The following is a 26,929-nucleotide window of genomic DNA, read 5'->3' as shown; positions in this document are numbered from 1 at the left end:
TTAAAATATTTTTTCGAACGGAATTTGTTTTGATTAGCTTCGTTCCTGGTTCCGTTTAATATCCACTTTTCCACTTGCCCGGCTAGAGTTAATGAGATGATTGAACAAATTGCTGTCATACGTTTTGTGTCAATCTCGTTTATTAGACCATTTTGAATAAATTGGATTCTAAAATTATCACAATGTTCTCACTATCTGTCAACGTCACCAAATCAGCCATCACATGTCATCAGTCCTCCGAATCACCCCAATCCGGTGGATGCTTACGTGGACAGACCAGCGCACCAAGGCTCCAAAAACACCAGGGATAAGTCCGTGCTGGATCTCCACTCTCACGTGCTTCTCACACGCGGCACGGGATCCCTTACTTCTAGTTGCCTCCGTTCACAGAATGTGACTTTGCCAACGTTCCACCATGCCGGTTACCGCCACGTGTCGCTGCTAGAAAAATTAACTTGTTTCCCCTTTTCTATCTACCGCATTCAGGCCTCTGAGTTTCGTTCGTTCTCCCCGGTTCAGTTCCAGAGAGAGAGAGAGAGAGAGAAGCGCACAGAAATGAAAATCTCGTGGATTTGGAAAACCTAGGGTTTCGAGACTAAGGATCTGCTGGCCTCGTTTTTGGACTGTTTGCCGTCTATAAAATGGCGACGCCATTGACAGGGCTTCAACATAGAGATGGAGGTTTGGGTCTGATGGCGGGGCCTGCCAACCAAATGGATTCTTCTCCTTCGAAGAGTTGCTTGAAGAGCTCAGCTCTCAAGTCTCCTATTCTCATCTTCTTGTTCTTCCACAAGGCCATCCGTTCGGAGCTCGATGGCCTGCATCGTGCGGCCATGGATTTTGCTACTAATCAGGACAGTGATATTAATCCTTTGTTGGAACGCTACCACTTTTTTCGCGCAATCTACAAGCACCACTGTAATGCTGAGGACGAGGTGGGCTCGTTCTTATTTCTTTTGCAGTGTTGAATCTGATTGAGATTAAAATTTTGGATGTTTGTGGCATTTCTCTCTGATTCAGTTTTAGAATTTTTTGTTCTTTATGATTCTTTTCTTGGATTACCAAATCTCTGTCTCTTTTCCTCTTGTTTCGTTTGGAAAACTAAAAAAGGGGAATCACATCAAATATTTTTCTGCTTGAGAAAATTGTGTTTATTCACCTTTTCCTCATAGGGATTGGTAGGAACTTGAACTTCTAGGTAGACTTGTTTCATACTTCTCCTGTTAAATTGCCTATTGATCTTGAAGTTCAGTATTATTTTGATGCGTCGTTTGCAGTCTACTGTGAAAATTTCGCATTGCTTTGGTAGACAGTTACCTCCGGTTTTGTTTTGGTAGCACCTTAACTATCACATTGCCTTGATTTTATCTTTTGTTATACATTACATTTATCACGTAAGCTTAGCTAGCATGGAAAACTTTCGAATTTGGTCCTACTGGGGCCTAATTATGAACAGGTCCCAACTTGCAACTACTCTTCAGAAAAAAATTGGTTTGGTATGATCTTAACTATCATATAAATAATCATATTTATATTCTTTATACCCATGTTTTACCATATTGCTGTCATACGAACGATCTGGATTATAGTCAAATGGGCAACCTCTACTTTTATTGGCACAGATTATTGCGTCACTATATATCCTTCATTTTTTTTTCTTTTTCTCGGAGAATTTGTTTTCTGTTTATTTACATTGTTTATTATGTTAATTTTCTGTTGAGCGGTTGTTTAAGATGGTATATTTGGCTAAGTTGTTATCATTGATATGTTCTGTGTTTTAACACATTAATTCTTGGAAACCTGGCATACCGAAATATTGATACAGTTGAAACTTGTACATACCAAAAGAAAAAAAAGTTGAAATAATCTGGAAAGGCCTAATGAAAAGTTTCATATTAAGCTAACTCTTGCAGTAATAAGTAATTGGCAAGAACTAATAATTTGAAACCAAGTATCTTGTCTTGTTATTTATGCTTGGGGCTTAGTCTGTCTTAAGATATTTCAAAAATGATAATAAAATGGAATGAAGGGTTGCGTTAGATAGTTTGTCCACCTCCGGAAAATTGGAGATGTGTGACATATGTAAAAGTGGTTGTGTGTTTCTGGCAAAGTATATGGGCTGTGAGAGAGGTGATCTAAAAATTATTGTCTTGAATCTTGATTGGTTGAGTATTCACTCACTAATGGATCAAAGAATGGTGAGTCCATCAGTGAGATACATGCTAACATCCTTAAATCCAGTGGTTAATGATGATAACAGTCCATTTCTTTTGTTCTTAAACTATAAGCAAACGTGGACATGATCTAAGAGTATTCCTTTGGAACTGCAGGTCATATTTCCAGCTCTTGATAGACGTGTGAAGAATGTTGCACGGACTTACTCCCTTGAACATGAGGGAGAAAGTGCCCTTTTTGATCAACTATTCGAGCTGTTGAATTCAAAAACTCAAAACGAAGAAAGCTATCGGAGAGAGTTAGCCTTATGCACCGGAGCTCTTCAAACTTCAATTAGTCAGCACATGTCCAAGGAAGAGGAACAAGTATTGATTTGTTTTGTTTTTGTGATGTGCAGCTTTGAGTTTTCTTCAAATCATGGCATGGAACATAGTTTTCCCAGTATTATTACATTAGAGTTAAAATTAAGTTGGAACTAAGAGGGTATTTAGCAAATCAACTTAATGATTTAATGTAACGTAATAATTTAATTTAAGTTATTAAGTAGATTTAGCATATTTGGTAAAATAACTTAATATTACAACTAAAAGTTAAAAATAACTTTAAGCATGAAGTCAAATTGGTTAACTTATTCTTAATCTCAATTTTTTTTTGCTGCATTTGCCCACATCCAATGAGAATATATTTAGAACCATGTCTTCACATCCATGACTTATTTTTTATAGTAAATATTTTGCGGTTATCTTATGTATCTACTATACTTTAAATATGAATATTTTACAAACAAATTTACTACTTAAGATTAATGAAAATAAATATTAGTTAAAACAAATGATTATAAATATTAATTAAAACTAAGAGTGTTATGGAATCTTGTGTTCTCATTGTTTGGTGTGCTTTGGAGGCTTCCTTCTTTTGTTAGAGACATGCTTTTAGGGTGACATGGTTCTTTTGTTGGTAAATGATGGAAAAAGGTGTGGTAGGTAGCTCCTCTTTGCTTATTTTGGATTGTTTGGAAGGAAAGAAATAGAAGAGCTTTCTAGAATGAGGAATGGTCCATTCAAGGACTAAAACACACTTTCCTTTGTAATCTTTGGGATTGGTCTAGGTTGTTTTTACTTTTTGGTCCTTCTTCGGCTGTAGATTTTGTGGATTTTTTTTAGGACGATGTAGTTTTTGTTTGGTCCTTTTCCTTTTTTGTGCTTTTAAGCATTTGTTGTATACACCCCCCGTGTACTTTGGAACGTTGTTTTGGCGTTTTTGCTTATAATATACTTTTGCTTCACTCATTAGAAAAAAAACGATTTAGAATAATTTTTAAGTTAACTTTATCAAACAATCTTAATACTTAAAGTTAAAATCAAGTAATAAGTTTTAAGTCAACAACTTAAGAATAATTTAATTTGAAGTCTACTTAAGTCATTAAGTGATAAATATTAAATTTTACCTAACACCCTCTAAATCTATCAAATATCTCCATATGAATTAGTTGTCAAAATGAGAATCTATAGTTCTTTTTATTTTATTTTTTCATTATTTTCCTTTCTTATTGTTCTTTTGATCTAAATTTTTAAGTGCTTCTTATAATGGCAATAAGATTGTGTTGTGGTGGCACTAGGCTTCAGCACATTGACTGCTGGGATATTTCTGGCATTTGATTCTTTGGCTGTTTCTTTTGCTCAAACATATTGATAATTCATGGTGGTATCTACTTTGTTGGTTGAGAGAGGGAAGGATTGAACCATTTGGAAGCTGATCCATGGTGGTCATTGTTCCCTTGGTGGACTCCCACTTTTCTCTGGCATAGGCTTCAAGAATAATTGTAGTTAAGAATAGGGATCTTCCTCAGTTGTTTCATATATGTCATATGAAAAAAGTCATGTGCTTTATCCATACGGTGTTTTATGAACTGGTCCAATTGAACATGGAATTGAATCTCCTGGTTTTTGAGACTCTTCATCTCTAGATGTCATTCATGTTATTAAAGAGGAGCACCCATGTTCTCCTGCGTATCCAGTTCCAGCTTAATAGGTTTCTTTTAAAATTGAGATAAACAAGTCTCTAATGCATCATCACTCAATGGAAACGCCATTAGAGCTTTCCAGGAATAATGCTGGCTGAAATGCTAGCTTTAAGAAATGTTTGACATTCTTCCAAAAGAATATTCTGTGGCACATTCCTGGAGACTTATAGGCATTTTTTGTATACTTCGTGTGTACTTTGCTACTCCTCCTTTTAGGCACCTTTAATACTTGTTTTTTCCTGTTTGCCTATCAAAATATATATATATACATATATATATATATATATATATATATATTGTGATTCCAATAAAAAAAAATATATATATATATTGTGAGGCATATCTGATAATACACAAACACACACACACATGTATTCTCAGGCAGCAATAGTGTTCTCTGGTCACATGTGATGCTCTTTTATGTTACATTGGTCTCTATCTTTCAGACAATTCATGTGATGAAGCTCATGTCTCTCAAGTTAGCCTTTATACTTCCCCAACCATAGTTTGATATTCAGAGTGAAAATTTATATCTAGGTCACCATCTTTCTTTCAATTGTGGCAGGTGTTCCCCTTGCTGATTGAGAAGTTTTCTTTTGAAGAGCAGGCATCATTGATTTGGCAGTTTCTGTGCAGCATTCCTGTTAATATGATGGCAGAGTTCCTTCCGTGGCTTTCTTCCTCTATTTCATCTGATGAACATCAAGATATGCATAAATGCTTGTGCAAGATAGTCCCAGAAGAGAAGCTTCTTCAACAGGTAAATGTTTTGTTTAATTGTATTTATGGATTATGTTTTGTGATGGACTTCTATTGAAATTTTTGGTTGACTTTCTACTCGGGTTGAATGAAGGTTATTTTCACCTGGATGGAAAATATTCAGAAAAGTTCTGAAGATAATCCTAATGACAGAGGTCCTCATTCTGGGGCCAGAACCTTAATCAGTCGAACTAAGAACTGGGAATGTGCATGTGAATCTTTGAAAACTGGTAAAAGGAAATATTTGGAGCCCAATAATGTTACAACTGCTTCAACTCTGGCATGTCCAATAGATGAAATATTGCATTGGCATAAAGCAATAAAAAGAGAGTTGAATGATATAGCAGAGGCAGCAAGGAAGATACAACTTTGTGGAGATTTCTCTGATTTATCTGCTTTCAACAAGAGGCTGTTGTTTATTGCAGAAGTTTGTATTTTTCACAGGTATTGTACTCTTCTCTATATTTTTATTTGAAGTAGTTTTTTCTGGCAAACATGGTTTCGTCTGAATATAATGCTGCATCCTAAACTTCAACAGTGGATTAGTTAATGTACTTAGACCCTTGGGAAGGGAAATTAACTATGAAAAATCGGACCTCCTCAAAGCCCTTGGCTTGAACATGAAGAATGGATTTCAACCTGATGTTGCTCCAAAATTTATAATAATTTAGTCCTTGAAGCCTGTTGTCCTACCTGAAATTTCCACCTTATCAAAGTGGCTACACAGCTCTCTATTATGATTAATTTTTCCTGTAGTAAAGGGTAATAGGGCATGATGGAGATCATTGTGTCCCAGTTTTTTTAGTCGTGTTTTGTTTCTATGTTGTGAAATGTGCTTCTTTGTCAATCTGACTGCAGTATTGCTGAGGACAAAGTTATATTCCCTGCTGTAGATGCAGAACTCTCTTTTGCCCAGGAGCATGCAGAAGAAGAAAGCCAATTTGATAAACTTAGGTGCTTGATAGAAAGCATTCAAAGTGCCGGAGCCAACTCATCTTCTGCTGAATTTTATACAAAGTTATGCTCACAGGCTGATCAAATAATGGATACGATACAGAAGCACTTTCACAATGAAGAAGTTCAGGTTAGGATTTTGCTGAAGAAATAAATTGATGGCTAGTATCAAGTCTTACCAAAGACACATCCTTCTATTAATTATGCATGAGTCAACCATTGCTGGATAGCATATTAGTGGGAGCTTGTTCTGCCTATGGGCTGGAACATGCAATTGCCTATTTTCTGGTTTTTATCATATCTATTTTAATCAGCATTGAAACTTGCAAGGCAGACATCACTTTGTTGTCCCTTAAGAATGTTTACCTGGCATGTTGCATTTGTAGGTTCTTCCACTTGCTCGAAAGCATTTTAGCCCCAAAAGACAGCGTGAACTTCTGTATCAAAGCCTATGTGTGATGCCCTTAAGATTGATTGAGTGTGTCCTGCCATGGTTGGTTGGATCCCTTGATGAAGAAGCAGCAAGGTCTTTTCTTCAAAATATGCATTTGGCAGGTTCTCTATCAATTCTCAGCTTTTGGTTTATTACAACGTGTTGCTAATTTATCTAAAGAAATTATGGTCTTCTCTTGCTGGCTACTTATGCGTAATATTCTGATGCAGCTCCAGCTTCAGATAGTGCACTTGTTACACTTTTTTCTGGCTGGGCATGCAAAGGCCGCTCTAGGGATGCATGCTTGTCTTCTGGTGCAGTTGGTTGCTGTCTTGCCAAAATACTGACCACAACCACAGGAGATCCTGATCAGTCTTTTTGTGCATGCACCCCTTTGTTTTCTGCTAAGGAAAATTCTACATCAGATCACTTGGATGATGATGAAAGGCCAGTTAAGCGTGGAAACTGTACTTCATGGGAAGACAGTAATGCTTGTGACCCTAGAAGAACTGTAAACATACAGAAATTAGCTTGTAGTAATCAGTCTTGCTGTGTCCCTGAGTTAGGAGTGAATAACAGTAATCTAGGAACGGGTTCTCTTGCTTCAGCAAAATCTTTGCGCTCCTTATCTTTTATTCCTTGTGCTCCTTCCCTCAACTCCAGTCTTTTTAATTGGGAAACAGATGTAAGCTCTCCTGATATTGGGAGTGCGACGCGACCTATTGATAACATATTCAAATTTCATAAAGCCATCCGCAAAGATTTGGAGTATTTGGATGTTGAATCTGGAAGACTTAATGATTGTAATGATACTTTCCTTAGGCAGTTCAGTGGTAGGTTTCGTTTGTTATGGGGCTTATATAGGGCTCACAGTAATGCTGAGGATGATATTGTCTTCCCAGCATTAGAATCTAGAGAGACTCTTCATAATGTTAGCCACTCTTACACTTTGGACCACAAGCAGGAAGAAAAACTATTTGAAGACATTTCATCTGTGCTCTCTGACCTTACTCTGCTTCATGAGAGTTTGAACAGTGCAAATATGCCTGAAGAGTCAACTAGAATTAATCTAGATTCTTCTCATCATAATGACAGTATCAGAAAGTACAATGAACTTGCTACGAAGCTTCAGGGCATGTGCAAATCCATTAGAGTGACACTGGATCAACATGTTTACAGGGAAGAACTTGAGCTTTGGCCATTGTTTGACAAACATTTTTCTGTGGAGGAACAAGACAAAATTGTTGGCCGTATTATTGGTACTACAGGTGCAGAGGTGCTCCAATCGATGTTGCCATGGGTTACATCTGTTCTTACTGAGGAAGAGCAGAACAAAATGATGGACACATGGAAGCAGGCAACAAAGAACACAATGTTTAGTGAGTGGCTTAATGAATGGTGGGAAGGAACTGCTGCTGCATCTCCACTGGCCTTTACATCAGAAAATAAGATTTCACAAGGTTTGTGCCATGCCTTTTTTAGTGCTGCAATTGTGTACTTATTCATGTTTCACTTGTGTGGTTCTGGTTCATATTGCAACTTGCTGCAGAGTTGAAATAAATTCAGGCTTGTTGACCCTTGCTTCTTGTATCATGCGAATATTTGATGTTCATTCATTGTGAAAATTTCACTTTTAGGCATCAATGTTCACGAAAGCCTGGACCACAGTGATCATACTTTCAAGCCTGGCTGGAAAGATATTTTTCGGATGAATGAAAATGAGCTTGAATCAGAGATAAGAAAAGTTTCTCGAGATTCAACTCTTGATCCAAGGAGAAAAGATTATCTTATTCAAAATCTTATGACAAGGTTTGTTCCTGTTATTTATGTATTTAATCCTAGTTGGCTTCTATTTGCTTCATATTCTTATCAACATATGGGTTTTCTTAGTCGCTGGATAGCTGCTCAGCAAAAGTTACCTCAAGCAAGGACAGTTGAAACTTCAAATGGTGAGAATGTGCTTGGATGCATTCCATCATTTCGAGATCCAGATAAGCAAATATTTGGGTGTGAGCATTACAAGAGGAACTGCAAACTCCGTGCTTCATGCTGTGGCAAGTTGTTTGCTTGCAGGTTTTGCCATGATAAAGTCAGCGATCATTCAATGGATAGGTAACTTTATGGAAACTCCTTTTGCTTATATATATATATATATATATATATATATATATAATATTTACTTATTCGTGTTATATTAATTTTTTTTGCAGGAAGGCTACATCTGAAATGATGTGTATGTTCTGCCTAAGAATCCAGCCTATTGGACCAATTTGCACAACACCTTCCTGTGGTGGATTGTTGATGGCAAAATATTATTGCAGCATCTGCAAATTTTTTGATGATGAGAGGTAAAAGAACTTTCATTGGAACTTCTCTTTTGCTGTACTTAGTATTTATTGATGCAATATTTTATAAGTATAAAGTTTACTGGAATTCAGAATATCCGGTATAAAGATGAACAGAATATTTAAATTTGAGCTTATTTTAAATTAATGGAATAAATAAGGGTATGGGTGCCTGCTGTGACATGGAAACCAGGCCTTTGCTATAATATCTATACAAGGTTATGCGGCTTGTATTTGTGTGCCTGTGTGTGGGTAGGTGTGTGTGCCCATGCTTGATTGTGCTTGATTTTGTGTGCATGGTTACTAATTTATGAAGTTGATTCAATAATAATATTGACCATTTGCGAACGTTATAAGCATATACCAGTTTTTAGCTTCAAAACATTATATTTTATAAACTAATGGACACAATAACAACTATCAAAAAAATTAACAAGGATGCATTTCATACACTCTTGAAACTAATAGAAAAAGTGGATTCAAGCAGAGTGGCCTTAAAGGGGGCAGTAGGTTTCCATGTCCTACAAGACAAACAACTTATTTCTAGCTTCAATGTATTAGATGATATAAAATAATGAACACATCAACATGGATTTGAAGTTAATAAAAAATGGTGCTTGTTTGTACTACCTAAGCAGGAATTGGACTTGTGGATGCAAGTAGCACAATCCTAGGTGCAAGTACATGATTATGCACCCATCCCCCCAAAAAACATAATATTTTATGTAGTTGACCAATAGATATACTAAAAAAATGAGCCTAACAAAAGGGGGATGCATCCCAATCCCCAGGAAATATGAGGAGAAGCACATGCCAGAAAAAGCTTAAAAGCAAAGAAAGTAAAACACTGAAGGTCAGAACCATGCCTATATTTCTCATGCTATATGCAGAATAAAGAAAATTCAATTTCTAACCTTTGGTGGACCCTTTGGCCAAACAGATGAAGAGTTTAAGAAGACATTGTTTAATTCTAAGAAATGTTTCACACCTTAAAAAAATCCTATAATTTCAATCTTTCCAAATGCACTAAAACACAAAGGGGGCAATATTCATGTCGTCATTTGTTTAGAATCTTTTTACAACTCCCAAAAAACAAAACACAACATATGAAGAAAATTGGCCTTTTTGAGAAGAGCCTCACTAAGGAGATGATGCTGCATATTTAAAAATATATGATAGATATATGATTGCTAGTGTCGTTTCATTAGATGATAATTTTTATCCATTGGCATTTTGGACACAAACCCTACTAAGAGGATAGCTGTTTTCTTTTTTCTCTTTTGATGGGCAAAAGAACAATTTATTAAAAATGTCAATCAAATAGGGGACAGAATCTAAGTACATAGGAATGATATAGAGGTTGTCAAAGGGCAAGAAACACAAAAAGGAAATACACTAGTGTGACCTCATCCAATCCACATAATCATAAAGGGGATGAGCATTCCACTCCTACACAAAATCTGAACCAAGAAAAGAATGTTTGAATTAAAGAATCCTTTAACAATTGAATTGATTTCTCAGGGCCTTTAGAAATTCTTTTATTTCTCTTTTTCCAAATTGTCCATATCAAACATAACAGGACCAAGATCCAAGTGTTTTTGTGCCTTTTCCCCAAAAAATTCCCATGCCATCATAGCAAGACAAATTTCACCGCATAAGACAACACCTGTAACACATTAAAGAGTGAGAATAATAGGTACCAAAGATTATCCTCTTGCGTACATTGGATGTATCACTTTTTGTTGGGCACTGTTCTCTCATATACTTTGTACTTGTCTATATATATATATATATATATATTAAAAGGTACCCTGCAATGAATTGAATATAATTGGTCAATTCCTCATTGCTCTTGCGCAAACAACACCAGTTATTTATAGCCTTTCCTCTTCTCCTTGTCTGGTCTAATGCCTGAGTTTTTTGTCCAAACAAAGAAACCCACCTTTGGAGCCTGCCAAACCTAGACTTCTTAATTCCACTCCCTTACTAAATCTGAACCAAGAACACGATGTTTGAACAAAAGAATCCTTTAACAATTGAATTTATTTTTTCATGCCTTCAAAAGTTCTTTGGTTTCGGACTAAGTTTGTCTTAAAAATTAAAAAGTACGGTGCGATGTTAAGAGAGAGAGTGAGAGAGTGCGAGAACGAGGGTGAGGGCGACGACGAGGAGGTGGAATCGAAACGGAAAAGATAGAGCTTCGGGGTGGAATCGAAAATCTTTGAAGTAGAGGTGGAGAAGAGAAGAGGTAAAACTCTACTCTTCATTGTGGAAAGTAAAAGAGGAGTGTCCTCATGAGTTAGACTGGGGCCGGCAAGCGTTGGGATTTTTCTGGAAGGGTTGGACTAGTGCGTTAAGGATGGGAAAGACGACAAATGGGAGAAGGGCTGGAAGGAAAAGGGGAGAAGGTACTCCATGGTGCGTGAAGTTAATAAGGTGGGGAGCTTTATCCGGTTAGGGGTCGTAGATGCGGAGGAGAAAAGGTACAACATCTACATCCCGAGAGGCAGAGGGGGAAGAGAGGGATGGTCAGCCATGGCGGAAACGGTGCGGAACTTGTATACGATGATTGACAGAAGGGAGAAAAAAAAGGACGAGCTGACCCCTGAAAGAGTGAAAGCTGAAATGGGAAAGAGATGGGGGAATAGGAATAGCATCTTGGCCAGGATGGAGATAAAGGGAGAGGACATTTGCAGAAATGTGGATAGATTGGGACAATGCTTGGTGTGAAAATGGAACCCTAAGGTAGCAGGAGGAGAGGATTTGGCGAGGATGGGGTGGTTGATGGCGAGTGTTTGGGGGATAAAAGGGAAGCTAGGGTTGGCTTGGATGGATGAGGGTCAGGCCCTATTGGAGTTTGAAAAGGCGGTAGATGCCAGGAAAGTATTTGCTGTTAGGAAAAGGTTGGTGGGGGGGATTCATGTTGATCTGGAGCTGTGGAGTTCGAGTTATGGGTGTCTGGAAGAAGGGGAAATAGAAGAGGAAGTTTGGGTGAGGATTAAAGGCTTGCCTCTGTCACTTTGGGTTCCTAACATTTTGCGAAGGGTGGGAGATGAGTGCGAGGGCTTTGTAGCCATGGATATTCCAATGGAAAAAATGGAAAATCTCCAGTGGGCGAGGATCCTGGTGAAGACGAAGAGAGGCGAGCTGCCAAGCTCGATAGAAATTGGAATTGAAGAGACTATTTATCATTTCCCGCTATGGTGGGAAGTATTGCCGTCGATTAGATAGAAGCCGGAGGACCGCTGGGGCTCAACAGATCGTGGCAGAGGAGAGGAAAGGGGCGACGGAGGCGCATGCGCTGGCTGGCGAGTGGAGGAGTGGGGTAGTGCAGGTCTCGAGGTACTGCTACGGTCAGAAGATGGGATGGAAGGGCAGTTGGACGGGATGGGTAGGGTCTCGTCGGTGGGCCGAATCTAATTCGGGTCGATGCTCTGGGCCTCAGTGGGTGGGACGGAAGATGGGTCGTCCTTGGATGGGCTTAATGAATCCAACTTGGGCCTAAGGAGGGATGGGGGGCCTAGCCCGCAATCAACATTTGAAGTAGTAGTGGCAAAAGAGGCTGGAGGTTGTGGGCTTGGGACGATGGGCAGGACGAAAGGCCCAAAAGGTAAGGAGAAGGTGTTAGAGGAGGTGCCTGGGCCACGATTTGGGCCATTTTTAGACCAAAGAAAGTGCAGCGGGCCGTCTTCGAGCTGTTTGCAGGAGTTTGGGGCGCAGCCTGGTGGGCCTTTAGTCAAGAAGAGAAAAGGCCCGGTGGTGAATCAGCCTAAAATAGGCTTGATGGAGGCCTTAGCTCAACTTGGGCTTTCTGGTGAAGCCAACTTTGAGCTGGAGTTTCTAAGAGCGCAGGAGAAGGAAACTGAGAGTGATCAGAAGGCTAATCCTCTCTATGCGTTGGCAGATAGTGCTCTAGAGGATGACGCTTTGAGGTATGAGGCTTTCTCAACTTTAGGGGGTTTATGGGACTCGGGGAATTCTTCTCATTCTTCTTTGCTTTTGCTTGGTCGGACTCCAGAGGGGGAGTTCTTTGACCATTCTGGGGTGATAAGGGAGGCTTGCCAGAATGGTAGGGAGTCAAATGGGCAAGGTGCAACTGGTACTAGGGAGAGTGGTAGTGTATGCTGGGAATTGGTTGAATTTAAAAGCCCCTTAGCAACGGCAAGGGAACTGGAGGGGGGATCATCACAGTATGAGCTACAAGAAGAAAGGGGGGAAGGGGACCTGGATTGGCAGGAAAGTAGTCTAGCAAGGTTCAGCCAATTCCTGGGTTTTTCGACTGATGGTCTGGAAAAGGATATTTTAAATTTTTTCGTCAAAATCAGGAAAAGGAGGGAGAAGATTCATAGCAAAGGATTATTGGAAAAATCGAGGTTTGAAAGGGAGTTAAAGAGGTTGGAATGCTCAGTTAATTATGAGGGGGATGGCAGAAAGAAATGTCCTATCCAGGGTAGAGGGGTGCAGACTGTGATTGTTTAATGAATCTCAAGTTGTTAAGTTGGAATGTGAGGAGAGTGAACGAAAGCATGAAAAGGAAAGTAATTAAATCGGTAATTAGGAAGCAGAAGGTGGATCTTTTCTGCATTCAGGAGACAAAAATTTAGGTTATGACTGACAGGGTGGTGAGAAGTTTAGGGTCGGGTAGATTTTTAGATTGGAAGGCCCTGAATGCGTGTGGCTCGGCTGGTGGTATCCTGATTTGTTGGGATAAAAGAGCTCTGGATTTGTTGGAGTGGGAGGAGGGTCAGTTCTCTTTATCCTGCAGATTCAGGATAGTGGAGAATGGGGTGATTTGGGCTTTTACGGGTGTATATGGTCCGTTCACTAGAATTGAGAGGGAGTGTTTGTGGGAAGAAGTAGGGGTGATCAGAGGAATTTGGGAGGGGCCTTGGTGTCTAGGTGGTGATTTCAACATCACCTTGGCTCAAGGTGAAAGAAGCAGGCAAAGGAGAATAAACTCAGCTATGAGGAGGTTTGCGGAAGTTGTAGACGAGCTAGGTCTTGTGGACTTACAGCTGCAAGGGGGTGTCTTCACGTGGAGTGGGGGCCTGAATAGTCTTTCAAGGGCTAGACTAGATAGATTTCTGGTCTCTCCTTGCTGGCTTGATCAGTTTAGTAGGGTGAGTCAGCGAAGACTGCCTAGGCCGACTTCGGACCACTTTCCAGTATTACTTGAGGGGGGTAGCTTGAGGGGAGGGCCTGCCTCTTTAGATTTGAAAACATGTGGTTCAAAGTTGAGGGGTTCAAGGATTTAATTCGTAATTGGTGGCGGGGGATAGAGGTCAGTGGCAGTGCCAGTTTTAGATTGTCTGCGAAATTGAAGGAGTTGAAGTAGAAGCTTAAAGCTTGGAATAGGGAAGAGTTTGGAAATCTGGAATGTAACAAGGAGGCTGCGCTCCATCAAGTGGAGTATTGGGACAGAGTGGAGGATGAGAGAAGCTTGACAATGGAGGAATTAACTTGTAAGAAGGCAGCCAAGGAGGGTTATGCCAAGTGGGTAGATCTGGAAGAAACTCACTGGAGGCAGGTGTCAAGGGAACTTTGGTTGAAGGCAAGGGATAGGAACACGGGATATTTCCACCGTATGACTTCTGCCCATAGAAGAGTCAACCACATGGACAAAATTAAAATTAATGGGATTAGGCTGACAGAGGAGCGTGAAATTAGAGAAGGGGTAGCGAATGCATTTCAGCAGCAATTCTCAGAAAGTTCAGGGTGGAAGGCGGACATTGGAAGTCTTCCTTTTAATCAAATTTGCTTGCAAGAAGCGGGGACGTTGGATTTTCCCTTCACTGAGGGTGAGGTCCAGACGGCCCTGATGGAAATGAATGGGGATAAAGCCCCAGGCCCTGACTGGTTCTCTGTATTCTTCTGGCAATGTTGCTGGGACTTCGTCAAGGAGGAAATCTTGGAGATGTTTAAGGAGTTTCATGACCAGAATATGTTCCTCAAGAGTATAAACAATACTTTTCTGGTGCTGATTCCTAAGAAAGGAGGGACTGAGGATCTAGGGGACTTTAGACCCATCAGCCTTTTGGGGGGTCTCTATAAGCTGTTGGCAAAGGTGTTGGCCAACAGGCTTAAGAAAGTGATAGGAAAAGTAGTCTCCCCTGATCAGAACGCGTTTGTCACGGGAAGACAGATTCTTGATGTCTCTCTAATAGCAAATGAAGTGATCGACACCTGGAATAAGAGGGGGGATAATGGGGTTATCTGCAAGTTAGATATAGAGAAGGCCTATGATAATATTAATTGACAGTTTCTTTTGAAGGTCATGGAAAAAATGGGGTTTGACTCTAAGTGGCTGAGGTGGATGTGGTGGTGTATTTCCACAGCCAAATTCTCAGTTATGGTGAATGGAACACCAGCTGGTTTCTTTTCGAGCTCAAAAGGGTTGCGGCAAGGGGACCCCCTATCCCCTTACCTTTTTGTCACGGGGATGGAAGTGTTGAGCGTCCTTATCAGAAGGGCTATGGAGGGGGGCTTTATCTCAGGGTGTAAAATTCAGCGTGGTAGAGGGCGGGCTGCCCACGTTGCTCATCTGCTCTTTGCCAATGACACTATTGTCTTTTGTGAGGCTAAGAAGGAGTACTTAACGAACTTGAGTTGGATTTTGTTCTGGTTTGAAGTCGCTTCAGGGTTAAGAATTAATTTGGTTAAAAGTGAGATCATTCCAGTAGGGGAGGTGCAAGGGATAGAGTAGCTGGCTGTGGAGTTAGGGTGTAGGGTGGGGCAGCTGCCGACTGTGTATTTGGGGCTGCCTCTAGGGGTGCCTAATAAGGCTGTCTATGGGTGGGATGGGGTAGAAGAGAAAATGAGAAGGAGGCTTGCCCTTTGGAAGAGCCAATATATTTCAAAGGGCGGGAGAATCACTCTAATCAAGAGCACAATGGTTAGCATGCCAGTGTATCAGACGTCTTTATTTCGAATGCCCATTTCTGTGGCAAGAAAATTAGAAAAATTGCAAAGAGACTTCTTGTGGGGGGGGGGGGTTCACATGGAGAGGAAAGCTCATCTTGTTAAATGGGAAATGGTGTGTGGGGATAAGGAGAATGGGGGGCTTGGAATTAGGAAGTTTACCCTTATGAATAAAGCGTTACTTGGTAAATGGACTTGGAGATTCGCTTCTGATAAGGAGGCCCTTTGGAAGCAAGTGCTGGTGGCAAAGTATGGTCAAGAGGATCACGGCTGGAGGACCAAAAAGGCTGTGGGTGCGTGTGGGGTGGGGGTGTGGAAGGAGATTTTAAAGGAAGTTGGCTGGTTCTGGGATTAAATGGTGTTCAATGTGGGGAAAAGCAATAAAATCAGGTTTTGGACTGACATGTGGTGTGGGGATTCAGCGCTGTCCCAAAGGTTCCCGCATCTCTACATCTTGGCAGCTAATAGAAACGCATTAGCTGAAGACATGTGGGACCAGAATGTTGGAGAAGGAGGCTAGAACTTGAGATTTATTAGGGATTTTAATGACTGGGAGGTGGAGATGGTAGGTGAGCTGCTCCAAGTGTTAAGAGGTTTCAGGATTACTTGGGAGGATGACTCGGTTTCTTGGAAGGGAGGGGGAAGTGGGCAGTTTAGAGTGAAGGATGCGTATAGCTGGTTGGATAGGCCTATGGATGTCATCTTCCCAAAAAACAAAATTTGGATGGAAAGAGTCCTAACTAAAATCATGTTTTTTGCGTGGGAAGCGACTTGGGGAAAGATTTTGACTCTTGATAGGCTCCAAAAGAGAGGTTGGCAGCTCCCTAATCGGTGTTTTTTGTGTGCTTGCAAAGCGGAAAGTGTGAATCATATTCTTATTCATTGTACAGTGGCCAGAGTGCTATGAGACTTAGTGTTGGGTTTAGTTAGGGTCAAGTGGGTGTTCCCTAATACTGTAAAGGAGGTTTTATATAGCTGGGGGGGGGGGGGGGAGGGGATTTAGCAATTCAGAGGTTTAAATATTCTTTTGTATGTAATATTTGGGGTTGGACTAAATTGTATATGGAAGAGGAGCCGCATTCCCTTTTAGGTTTCCTGGAGTGGCTTGCCTCCAGTTAAGGGGTGGTTTGTTTTTGGCCTTTTTGCTTGTAAGACCTTTGCTGCCTTGTATACGCCCTGTATACTTTGGGGCTCTTTAGCCTCCTCTTAATGAATTGTGCTTGCTTATCAAAAAAAAAAAAAGTTCTTTGGTTTCTCTTGTACCAAATTATCAATAATTAACAAAATGGGGCTAACCTCCAAGATTTTCTCTGTGTTTTCCCCAAAAAACCTCATGGCATCCTAGCAAGACATCTTTCACCATTCGAGGCAACAACTATAACATAATTAAGAGTGAGAGTAATGGGTACCAAATACTATGAGCTGCACCATAATGAATAAGAATATGATTAGTTTGTTGCTTTTGCACAAACGACACTACCTAACTATAACCCTTTCTCCCCTCCTTAGTGGGTCTAATGTAATAATTTTTCTCCTTCCCAAACAAAGAAACTCACCTTTGGAGGGTCTGAGAACCTGGAAAAGGATATCTAGAAATCGACTCCAAAGAACTTTAGTGGGATTTTATAGAGGATTTTCATCCCTATTTAATTTCTAAAGTAGCTTGTTCTCACACTCTTTTAACCATCATGTTTTGGATCTACTAAATAAAGATTCAACAATTTCTACCTCCCAATTTTGAACATTGATGAAAAAACAAAGGCTCCAAGATCGAACACCTCCCACCTACTTCCAAACTTTTGCTGTCCAAGCATCCTTAGAATTGGCAATTGAGTACAAAGCATGAAACAAGGCTTTTAGAGAAGAATGGCCACATCATTGGTCATGCCACAACCTAATCCTCCTACCATCACCTACTTCAAATTTGGTCCTGGCTTGAAATCCATCCTCTCTTCATGGCTTTCCACAACCCCACCTCATACCTACCCTTCCCTTCACAAGAACAACACACAAACACACGCACACACATCCTTTTACCAAACTTAGTTGATATCAGCCATCTCCAGAAACTACCCCTCTTTGTAACAAATCTCTAACACCATTTTCCAAGAAGGGGCCTTATTGAGCATAGACAAATTTTTGATACCTAACACACCCCTACTTTTGTCCATGCAAATAGACGACTACTTAACTAAATGAGATTTCGTCTCCAAAGCACTACCCCTTAAAAGGAAGTCCCTTTGAATCTTTTCCAATCTTAAACTCACCTTTTTTGGGATGAGAAGGAGGGATATGAAGCAAATAGATAAGCTCAACAAAGAATTCTTTAAAAATGTTAATCTTCCACCCTTAAAAAGATACTAACATTTTCAAACAGCCAACTTCTTAAGAAATCCCTCCGCTTTGGCATCCCAATTTGAAGAAGCCTTAAAGGGAGCACTCAATGGGAGGCTTAGATAGATAGAAGGCAATTTTCTAATCCCGCAATCTATCAAGTAGCCTAAGTCGGCCAAATTAAGGATCTCACTTCCTAGGATTAACTCACTTTTTCTCCAAGTTGATGATGTTCAACCTTGATACTGCCTCAAACTAGAAAAGAGACCACCTGAAATAAGTTATTTGCTTTGTGGAAGCCTCATAGAAACAAATGTGTCATCAACAAAAAGTACATGAATAATCTCCATAACCTCTCCACATGTCTTGTCACCTTAAAATTTGAGATGAAACCTCCTTCCTCTGCCTTAGAAAGAAAGTAGCTTTGAGCCTTCATCAACAACTCAAAAAGATACGACGAGAGGGGATCACCTTGTTTCAAGCCCCAAAACTTTGGAAAAAGAAAGTTGGAGATTCATTGACTAACATAGAAAATCTCTCCATAGAGATGCAAAACCTTATACAATAAATCCATCCTTGGCCAAAACCTTTTCTTTCTAATACCGACAATAGAAAATTCCATTTTACATAATTATAGGCTTTTTCAATATCCAATATGCACACCACCCTTCCACTCAAGCTCTTCAATTGTTATCAAAGCCACGTTTAAAATTTGCTTGCCTTAAACAAAAACGTTTTGAAACTTAGAAATCACTTTTCTTACTACCTTCTTTAATTTGTTTGCTAAGACTTTTGCCACAATTTTTTATGATCCTCCAATTAAGCTGATATGCCTAAAATGTTTTAGTTCTTCTATCCCTCCTTTTTTAGGAATGATGACTTTGCATATTTAGCAACTTATACTAAATATGCGCTTGCCAATGTTGTTTCATTTTGTAATACTTTTTATTAGTGAATAAATGCATACTTATCCTTTTATATTTGTACTAAAGGAACTTCTTTTGAGGGTGTATAACATGAATTGCTAGCATACTCATTTCTATTTTTCTTTGTTGAAGAAGAAAAAGGAAGAACTAGACGGCTTGACTTTGTCATTTTTTGTTTTTAATTTTTCATATATTCACAATAAGATTGTGATAACTAGTTTCATATTATTATTATTCTTTATCATTAGAAACAAAAATGTATTAACTATGGATAAAGAAACACATAAGAAGGATGAGGAATCCATCCTAAAATATAAGCAGCTGATTAAAAAATATGATTGAAACCTCCAATATGCTAAGTAGACCTATACCTTAGTACCACATGGGAATTTACAAAAAGAACATCTCATTGCTCCAATATTAGATGAACTTTTTCTTCCAAAAGAGACCTAATCAATGCTCCTGTCCTGGCCAACCCAACCCTTTTGATTTACACACTGAGTACCAGTTGATTTGAACCAGTTTCATATTATGGATTTACAGACATACACCATATGACCATTATGATGCACAGGATGTGTTACTAATGGATAAATTCTCAGAAGCCATGTCATTTGTGGTCCTACTACTGTTACATTGCTTCCTATTGCCGATGCTAGTGCCTTAAGATGTTCTGCTAGATGCCTGTTAGTTGTAGAGGCTAGTGCCACTCTAATGGATGTCTTTTGCTTCTTTTTCCAATTACTGCAAGGAGGTACCTACAACCATCTCATGGCAACTAGAGTGTTGGTGCCCCTTCTAAGGTTGTGAGATTACATGTGTTATCATCCATTTACTATTGCATCTAGTTGATTGCTACTTTGTGCTCATTGTAACAAAAAGACCTTTGGTGCTCATTGTATATGCCTTGTGTACTATGGTGCATCATCTCTTTGGTGCTTGTTTATAAAAAATTGTATGATTTGCTTATTTAAAAAAAAAAGAAGAAAGACTCCAATTAAGACTATGAAATACTAAGATTATTAAAGCTATTTTTGTGGAATATCATTCCCCATCAAGGTGTTAGTGTAGGTAGGTGCCTAAGTTCTTGTTCCTTCACACCCCAAAATTTTAAGATACAACTCCGCAAGTTGAAGAAGATCTCAATAATGATACTATTAGTTGGATAGAACATAATAAAGAAAAAAAAAAGCAATGTTATTCTTGATTAAGACTTCATTTCATTTCTCTCTTATTCTGAAATATTCTTATATAAATTCAATTTTGGCAAACTCTTCTATTTCTTCAATGTAACTATGTACTAATGAAGTTGGGGAAAAAATTAATTAAAAATCAAATAGCCATTTTTGAAGCAAAATAGGTGTATCCAATGAAGATCCCTTTTTTTTTTTTTATAGGTAAATTTTGTCCCCATTGGGACTTGAACCTAAAACCTCACACAAACCCTCCCCATCCCTTTACCACTTGAGCCTGGCCTCAAGGGCTCCAATGAAGATCCTATATGCACACCCATGTTGTATTGTATTGACATGGTATACTGAATACAGTTAAAGAATTGGGGTATCATAGTTTTATTCCAATCCTCTCACCTCACACTTTGCTTTGCTTTCCCCTTGAAGTAAAATGCCTTAACATTCTTGTTGCCTGCTTGCTTCACAAAAAAACCTGTTATAAACAAAGAATAATGGGTATCTAACCAGTACTAATTTCGGTTCTTACTATTGAGGAAAATCTGGAAGCTCTGATGAATTTAATATTTAGTTTCAATTGCTTGCAACTTCAATTATCTGATAACTATGCGGATATAACTTCTTGGAAGTAAGATTTCTTGATATCTTATTTTTTAAACTTTTTGACTCCACTTCTCACTTCAGGACAGTTTATCATTGCCCATTTTGCAACTTGTGCCGTGTTGGGAAGGGACTTGGTGTCGACTTCTTTCATTGCATGACATGCAATTGTTGTCTGGCCATGAAGTTGGCTGACCACAAGTGCCGGGAGAAAGGCTTAGAAACAAACTGCCCCATCTGCTGTGATGACATGTTCTCATCAAGTGCGGTTGTACGAGCTCTTCCTTGTGGCCATTTCATGCATTCAGCTTGCTTCCAGGTCTCCCTTTATTTGATTCTAGTTTGCTTTCTTTTTTCATTTTTCCTTGTGTTGCCCTTGTTATAAGGAAAAAATGTTTAGTGGAACTATTGTTACTAAATCCTCTTCCTCTTTCATTGTGTCAGGCATACACTTGCAGTCACTATATTTGTCCAATTTGTAGCAAATCCTTGGGAGATATGGCAGTAAGAAAAATCCTTTCCCCTTTCTTTTTAGCTTTTATGCTCATTTATAATGCTATTCTGTATTCAGCACAAGGCAGTTGGACATGGCACTAAATTGAAATTATTTACTGTTATTTTCATAGTGTTTAAATTAGCCATTGTCTGGTTGACATGTATTTAAAATGAAGTAGTTTTATAATTTTATGTTGAACTTTTCATCTTCTTTATACTTTTGGTGATTTCTACTGATGAATCTACCCCAACTTCACCCCAAAATGTGGAGGTATATCTCATGTTCATGATTAAAAAGGAAGAAAATTTCAATGTGCCTTTAGATGGCTTAAGTCTGAACTACTAAGAAGGGACCTTCAAGCAGATTACTCTGTTTACACAATAAAAACTTTTAGGGCTGCAGATTTCCAAACTTCATTATGATTCAACAAGCTAAGTTTTCATGCATGATAGGACCCAAATACAAGTTGCTTCTCTTGTGATACAAATTTGGTTCACATTCAGGCAGTTGCTTCTTTGGAATACAACCTTGTACAACTTTCATTACAAATAGGGTTTATGACATAAAAATGTGAAAAAGATACTTTCTCAACATAGTTATTGTTCATAGTAGTTGGAAAGATAGATGATAAAGGGAACAAGGAGGTATAATGAATAAGTTCTAATGTGATTATTTTATTATGTTGTCTTTTTAAGAAATGAGGTCATTAATGAAGGTATCCACAAAGAGAGAATAAGTTGGTGTACATATGATACAGATTCCCCACACTAGCTAACAACCTTGGTGGGAGTATAAAGGGCAATGGTTTTAGAAAATGGAGACATAAAAAAGAACAAGCTAGACATTGAGAAAGCTTATGACCATGTTGAGTGGTCATTTTTGCTTTCAGTTATGGAGAAAATGGGGTTTGGGGAGAAGTGGTTAAGGTGGATTAAATGGTGTTTATCCGCAACTAGTTTTTTTGTTTTGATTAACGGAACCCTCTCCGGTTTCTTTCAAAGCTCTAGGAGCCTAAGGCAGAGAGATTCGCTTTCGCCTTACCTGTTTGTGATTGCAATAGAAGCCCTTAGCTTTCTTCTAAAGAGAGAAGTCTGTGGAGGCTTTTTATCATCCTGCCAGGTGCGGGATTAAGGGGATGAAGGGGTGAAGGTTTCCCACTTGCTATCTGTTGATGAGACTCTGATTTTCTGTGAGGCGTGGGAGGAGCAGATGATGTTTTTATGGTGGTTGTTGATGTGGTTTGAGGCAATCTATGGATTGAGAGTTAATATGGATAAAAGTGAGCTGATCCTGGTGGGAAGGGTGGAGAATGTGGAAGATCTGGTTGCAGAAATTGGTTGTAATGTGGGAAGTCTTCTATTCACTTATTTGGGGATGCCGTTGGGTGCTCTTTTTAAATCTGTGGCAGTTTGGGCTGGAATTGAGGAAGGATTCTATAAGAGATTGGCGATGTGGAAGCGTCAATATATCTCTAAGGCCGGGGGAATCACCTTGATACGAAGCATTTTTTCTAGTTTGCCAATTTATTTTATGTCTATTCTCCATTTGCCAAGAGTGGTTAGAATGAGATTGAAGTAGATTCAAAGGGATTTTTTGTAGGGAGGTGGGGCTCTAGAGAGAAAACCTCATTTAGTAAGGTGGATGATAGTTTGCCTAGATAAAAGAAAAAGGGAGTTGGGGGTGAAGAGCCTTGCTACACTCAATAAGACTCTCCTTGGTAAATGAAGTTGACACTATGCAAATGAAAAAGAGGTATTTTGAAATCAAGTAATAAGGGGGAAATATGGAGCGGAATGTGGTGGGTGGTGTTCTCGAGAAGTTAGGGAGGGATATGGTGTAGGCTTGTGGAAATAAATTAGGAAGTTGGGCGCCTTGTTAGCTTTAGAATTTCTTTTGTGGTGGGAAATGGGTAGAGGGTGAGTTTCTGGAAGGACAAGTGGTGTGGAACTACACCTTTATGCGAATATTTTCCGTCCTTATTTGCCTTAGCTACTTCCAAAGAGGCTTGGGTGAAAAATGTTTGGTTTGTTCCAGATAGTGAGGAAAAGGAGGTGGGGAGTTGGAACCCTCGTTTCTCTAGGCCTTTTAATGATTGAGAATTGGATGAGGTGGAAAACTTGTTGTGTTTGAATGGGAAGAGAGTGATTGTGGATGAGGAAGATCGGGTAAGGTGGACAGAATCGAAGGATGGAAAATTTTTGGTAAAGTCCTTTCAAAGCCTTAGAGCCGGATTCAACTAGGTGTTTCCCAATGAAGATAATTTTAGTGTACAACCAAAATTAAGCTTTGTTGCTAGGGAAGTGCGTCATGGGGAAAAGTTCTAACTTTGGACCAAGTTTAGAAGAGGGGTTGGGCTTTAGCAAATAGATGTTATTTGTGCCAAGTGCATGAGGAGTCCATAGACCATCTTATTCTCCATTGCGAAAAGAAAAGGGAAGTATGGAAGTTGTTCTTTACTTTGTTTGGAGTGTATTGGGTGTTTCCTTCCTCGGTTATGGAAACCCTGTTGGGGTGGAAAGGGTCTTTTTTGGGTAAGAAGCGTAGGACAATTTGGAATGTGGGCCCTTTATGTTTGTTTTGGTTAATTTGGAAGACAAGGAACATAATTGCCTTTAAAGGCAGTGTGCTGTCCATGCAAAAGCTGAAAGCGTTTTTTGTATATTTACTTTGGTCGGAGTCTAAATTGTTTGTAAAAGATGGTCCTTTGATGCTAATTGATTGGATGGGTTCCTGTTGAGGGAAGGGTTGTTTTTTGTATATCTTGTTGGACAGTTTTTTTTGTTTCAGCTGTAAGGGGGTGAGTGTCTAAGTTGCCATTTTAGTGCCTTTTCGTATATAATACTCTTACTTATCAAAAAAAAAAAAAAAAGAGAGAGAACAAAAATGAGATATCGTTTGACCAAACGAACAAAATGGATTTTATTATTTTATTTTTAATGAACTTAACCAACTTTTTGCATGAGAGGGCCTTTCAAAGTTGGAAACAGAAAATGGCCTAACTAATTTTGCAGATGAATGCACGGTTTAGTATGCTGTATTTACTCTGCTTAACTGCTTTTGTGCCAATATGCAAGAAGGGAATAATTTTATAAGATACATCCCAAGGTATTGATACCATATGGGGTCTTGACTTTATGTGGTATAGATAAACATTATACCTTGTTTTGATGTGTGACATGACATGGCCATGTTATCTGGTTGCTTTAACATGTATTTTGGTAGTGTTTTGGTTTGCCATGTTCCCTTGATGCGTGGTTTTACTAGAACCTTATGCTACAACGTTTGTTGGTTTCCTTAAGATATTATCCTGTAGGAACCAAGCTACCATGCTGCTGTTAGCTTATCCCAAGGTAGGGATACCAAATGGGGTATTGTACTTTATGTAGTATAGACATTACCTTGTTTCAATGTATGACATGACACAACCATGTTATCACATTGCTTTGACATGTCTTTTGGCAGTGTTTCAGTTTGCCATGTTCCCTTGATGCATGGTTTTTCTAGAATCTCGTGCCACAGTGTTTGATGGTTTCGTTAGGATATTATCTGGTGGGATCCAAGTTACCAAGCTGCTGTTAGCATATTGTTTCCATTGATTTAAATATAGGGTGCAATGGACCCTGATCATAATTTTTCCCTCATCATATTGATGACCTTGCTTTGAATGCCATTTTGTTTTTGGTCATTGTACAACATGTCCATAGATTGTCAAGTTGTGGTGCCATGTCCTAGGAAGCATGTTTACTTGATTTGTGGTTTGGTGGGATCATATGCAACCATGTAGTCATAGTGATAATCACATAGGTATGTGGTCCAGTAGGACTTTGTGTTGTGATGTTGCCTTGCCTCCACATGCAATATACTAAATCCTTAACCGAGCTGCAATGAGTCCAGCAACTAGTTTTCTGTAAATTTTGTGTTGATACATAGAGGTTGACATCAGGTTGAGGGCTGGTCATTGTTTGTAACAATCTTAAATCATATTTGATCCTTAAAACTCACCTTAGATACTCCGTACAAGCTGGACATTGCTGGTTTGATTCCAGTTTGTTCAGTTGGTCACCCACTCCAAGCCTGGAACCTAAACCAAATTGAGTCTATTCAAAGAGTCAGGATTCAAATTCAATCAGTTTGATTCACATTTTCCACCCTTGAAAATTCTGATGTCTGACTTAATGGATAGTTGAATACTGGAAACATGAATATTAACCTGGTCCGGCCAAAGTTTGCTTGGCTTTTTGCCTCTTTCTAGTCAGTCAACATCAGACTTTATGCCCACTTTATGTTTTGCACTCTATGAAAAAAAGAAACAATAATAAAAAAAAAAAAACTCATGCTTTTCCAGGGTGAAGGTCCTTGTGCCGTAGCTGGTATTATTTTTTAGTATCAAAAGAGATTAAAATAATAGGTCTGGATTTTTCATTAAGGTTCCTGTTTTCATATCCTATTCAGGTTTACTTTGGTATGCTTGATGCATTATTAGCTTCTGAGGCGCTTCCTGAAGAATACAGGGATCGCTGTCAGGTAAACAAACCATTTTACATATACTTTAAACTCATTGATTCCTTTGTTTTTGTCTACTGAATATTAAATGACCTCTAATTTTGGTAATCAGGACGTACTGTGCAATGACTGTGGTAAGAAGGGAACCTCGCCCTTTCACTGGCTGTACCACAAATGCAGGTTTTGTGGATCTTATAACACCAGGGTAATCAAGGTTGAGTCGACAAATTTGGACTGCTCAACATCAAACTAGGGGGCAATCTGGCCTCTTTGCAGTTGATTTGGGCGTGTAAATATCTTTGTGCCTACACACCTATACATGGCTTTGTAAATCACCTGCCATTACAGTAGTCAATTCAAATATTCCAAAAATTTTGGAAAATTTTTGTCAATATTGTCATCACCATTACCAATGAATGAAGCTGGTCATCCTGCATATTACTTCTTGGTGGCTAATTTTTTCATCCAGAAACAAAACATTGCTGGGGAAACCATAGAGGAATTGAAGACAGAATTATGCCTGTATTGAACAGGAAATTACTACCCAAGTGGTTTTATAGGTAATCTGTTTTGTTTTTCAGCAATTTCACTTATCTTCTTGTGGTGAGTTGCTCCTCACCTAATTTCAATATTATGCTTGCATTGGATGATGAGTAGTTCTATTCTTGAGATTCCGTATACTGTTTGTTATTGACTTAAGATGGTAGAACAATCAATGACTGTTGTGCCCATTTCAGCTGCAAGGAATCATGCAAGTGATAGCACCATGTGAACTCCTTGTAATCCCAAATACTTTTTCTCCATCCGTCGAGGCCAATTTAGAAAATTGTCTTAATTATTTGTTAATAAAAAAACAAATTAATATGATTTTTATTTATTTAAATTGTGACACAAAAAAACAAGTTTGGATATCAACCAACTAGTGATTCTTTATTCAACTATTTAATCAATCATTAGCAATAATTGCTTCTTTCAAGTGACCATTATAGGTCAAATGGATTGACCGGTCAGTATTCACAGTCATGACACATTTTTGTCCATACCAACATGTAGCTTTGAGTATAAAACATTATAATAATTTACTTTATAAGTCAATTTAAATTATTCAATAAAAAATATTAAATTTTATTAAACACCCTCTAAGTTTCAATTTTCAATATTAATGAGATAGACTTAGAAAAGTTAATTATTTATGGAAAATGAATATTTATTTTTGAGGGAGAATTTTGCCAAACGTGCTTTTAATAATAAAATAATAAAATAATAAAATAAT

The 26,929-nt window shown here is 38.8% G+C and overlaps 1 protein-coding gene across 1 annotated transcript; it reads left to right on the top strand.

Annotated features, from left to right (window-relative positions):
- The first annotated feature begins 461 nt into the window (after positions 1–461).
- Positions 462–26,240, top strand: LOC117921726 (zinc finger protein BRUTUS-like). Its single transcript, XM_034839690.1, has 14 exons — positions 462–935; positions 2,331–2,540; positions 4,764–4,958; positions 5,052–5,401; positions 5,816–6,041; positions 6,298–6,466; positions 6,575–7,804; positions 7,982–8,153; positions 8,235–8,456; positions 8,555–8,692; positions 20,742–20,976; positions 21,102–21,161; positions 25,606–25,677; positions 25,769–26,240. Exons 1-14 carry the CDS (start codon positions 642–644, stop codon positions 25,907–25,909), a joined length of 3,714 nt encoding a protein of 1,237 aa, XP_034695581.1. The 5' UTR covers positions 462–641; the 3' UTR covers positions 25,910–26,240.
- Positions 26,241–26,929: the final 689 nt, after the last annotated feature.

This window comes from Vitis riparia, chromosome 1 (assembly GCF_004353265.1).
Source record: "Vitis riparia cultivar Riparia Gloire de Montpellier isolate 1030 chromosome 1, EGFV_Vit.rip_1.0, whole genome shotgun sequence".
NCBI classification, from domain to species: Eukaryota; Viridiplantae; Streptophyta; class Magnoliopsida; order Vitales; family Vitaceae; genus Vitis; species Vitis riparia.
This window is presented reverse-complemented; position numbering and strand designations above follow the sequence as displayed.

Coding starts and splice junctions, on each gene's coding strand:
- LOC117921726 (XM_034839690.1), top strand. CDS start 642: ATGGCGACGCCATTGACAGGGCTTCAACATAGAGATGGAGGTTTGGGT. Junction 936..2,330: donor ACTGTAATGCTGAGGACGAG/GTGGGCTCGTTC, acceptor TTGGAACTGCAG/GTCATATTTCCAGCTCTTGA. Junction 2,541..4,763: donor TGTCCAAGGAAGAGGAACAA/GTATTGATTTGT, acceptor CAATTGTGGCAG/GTGTTCCCCTTGCTGATTGA.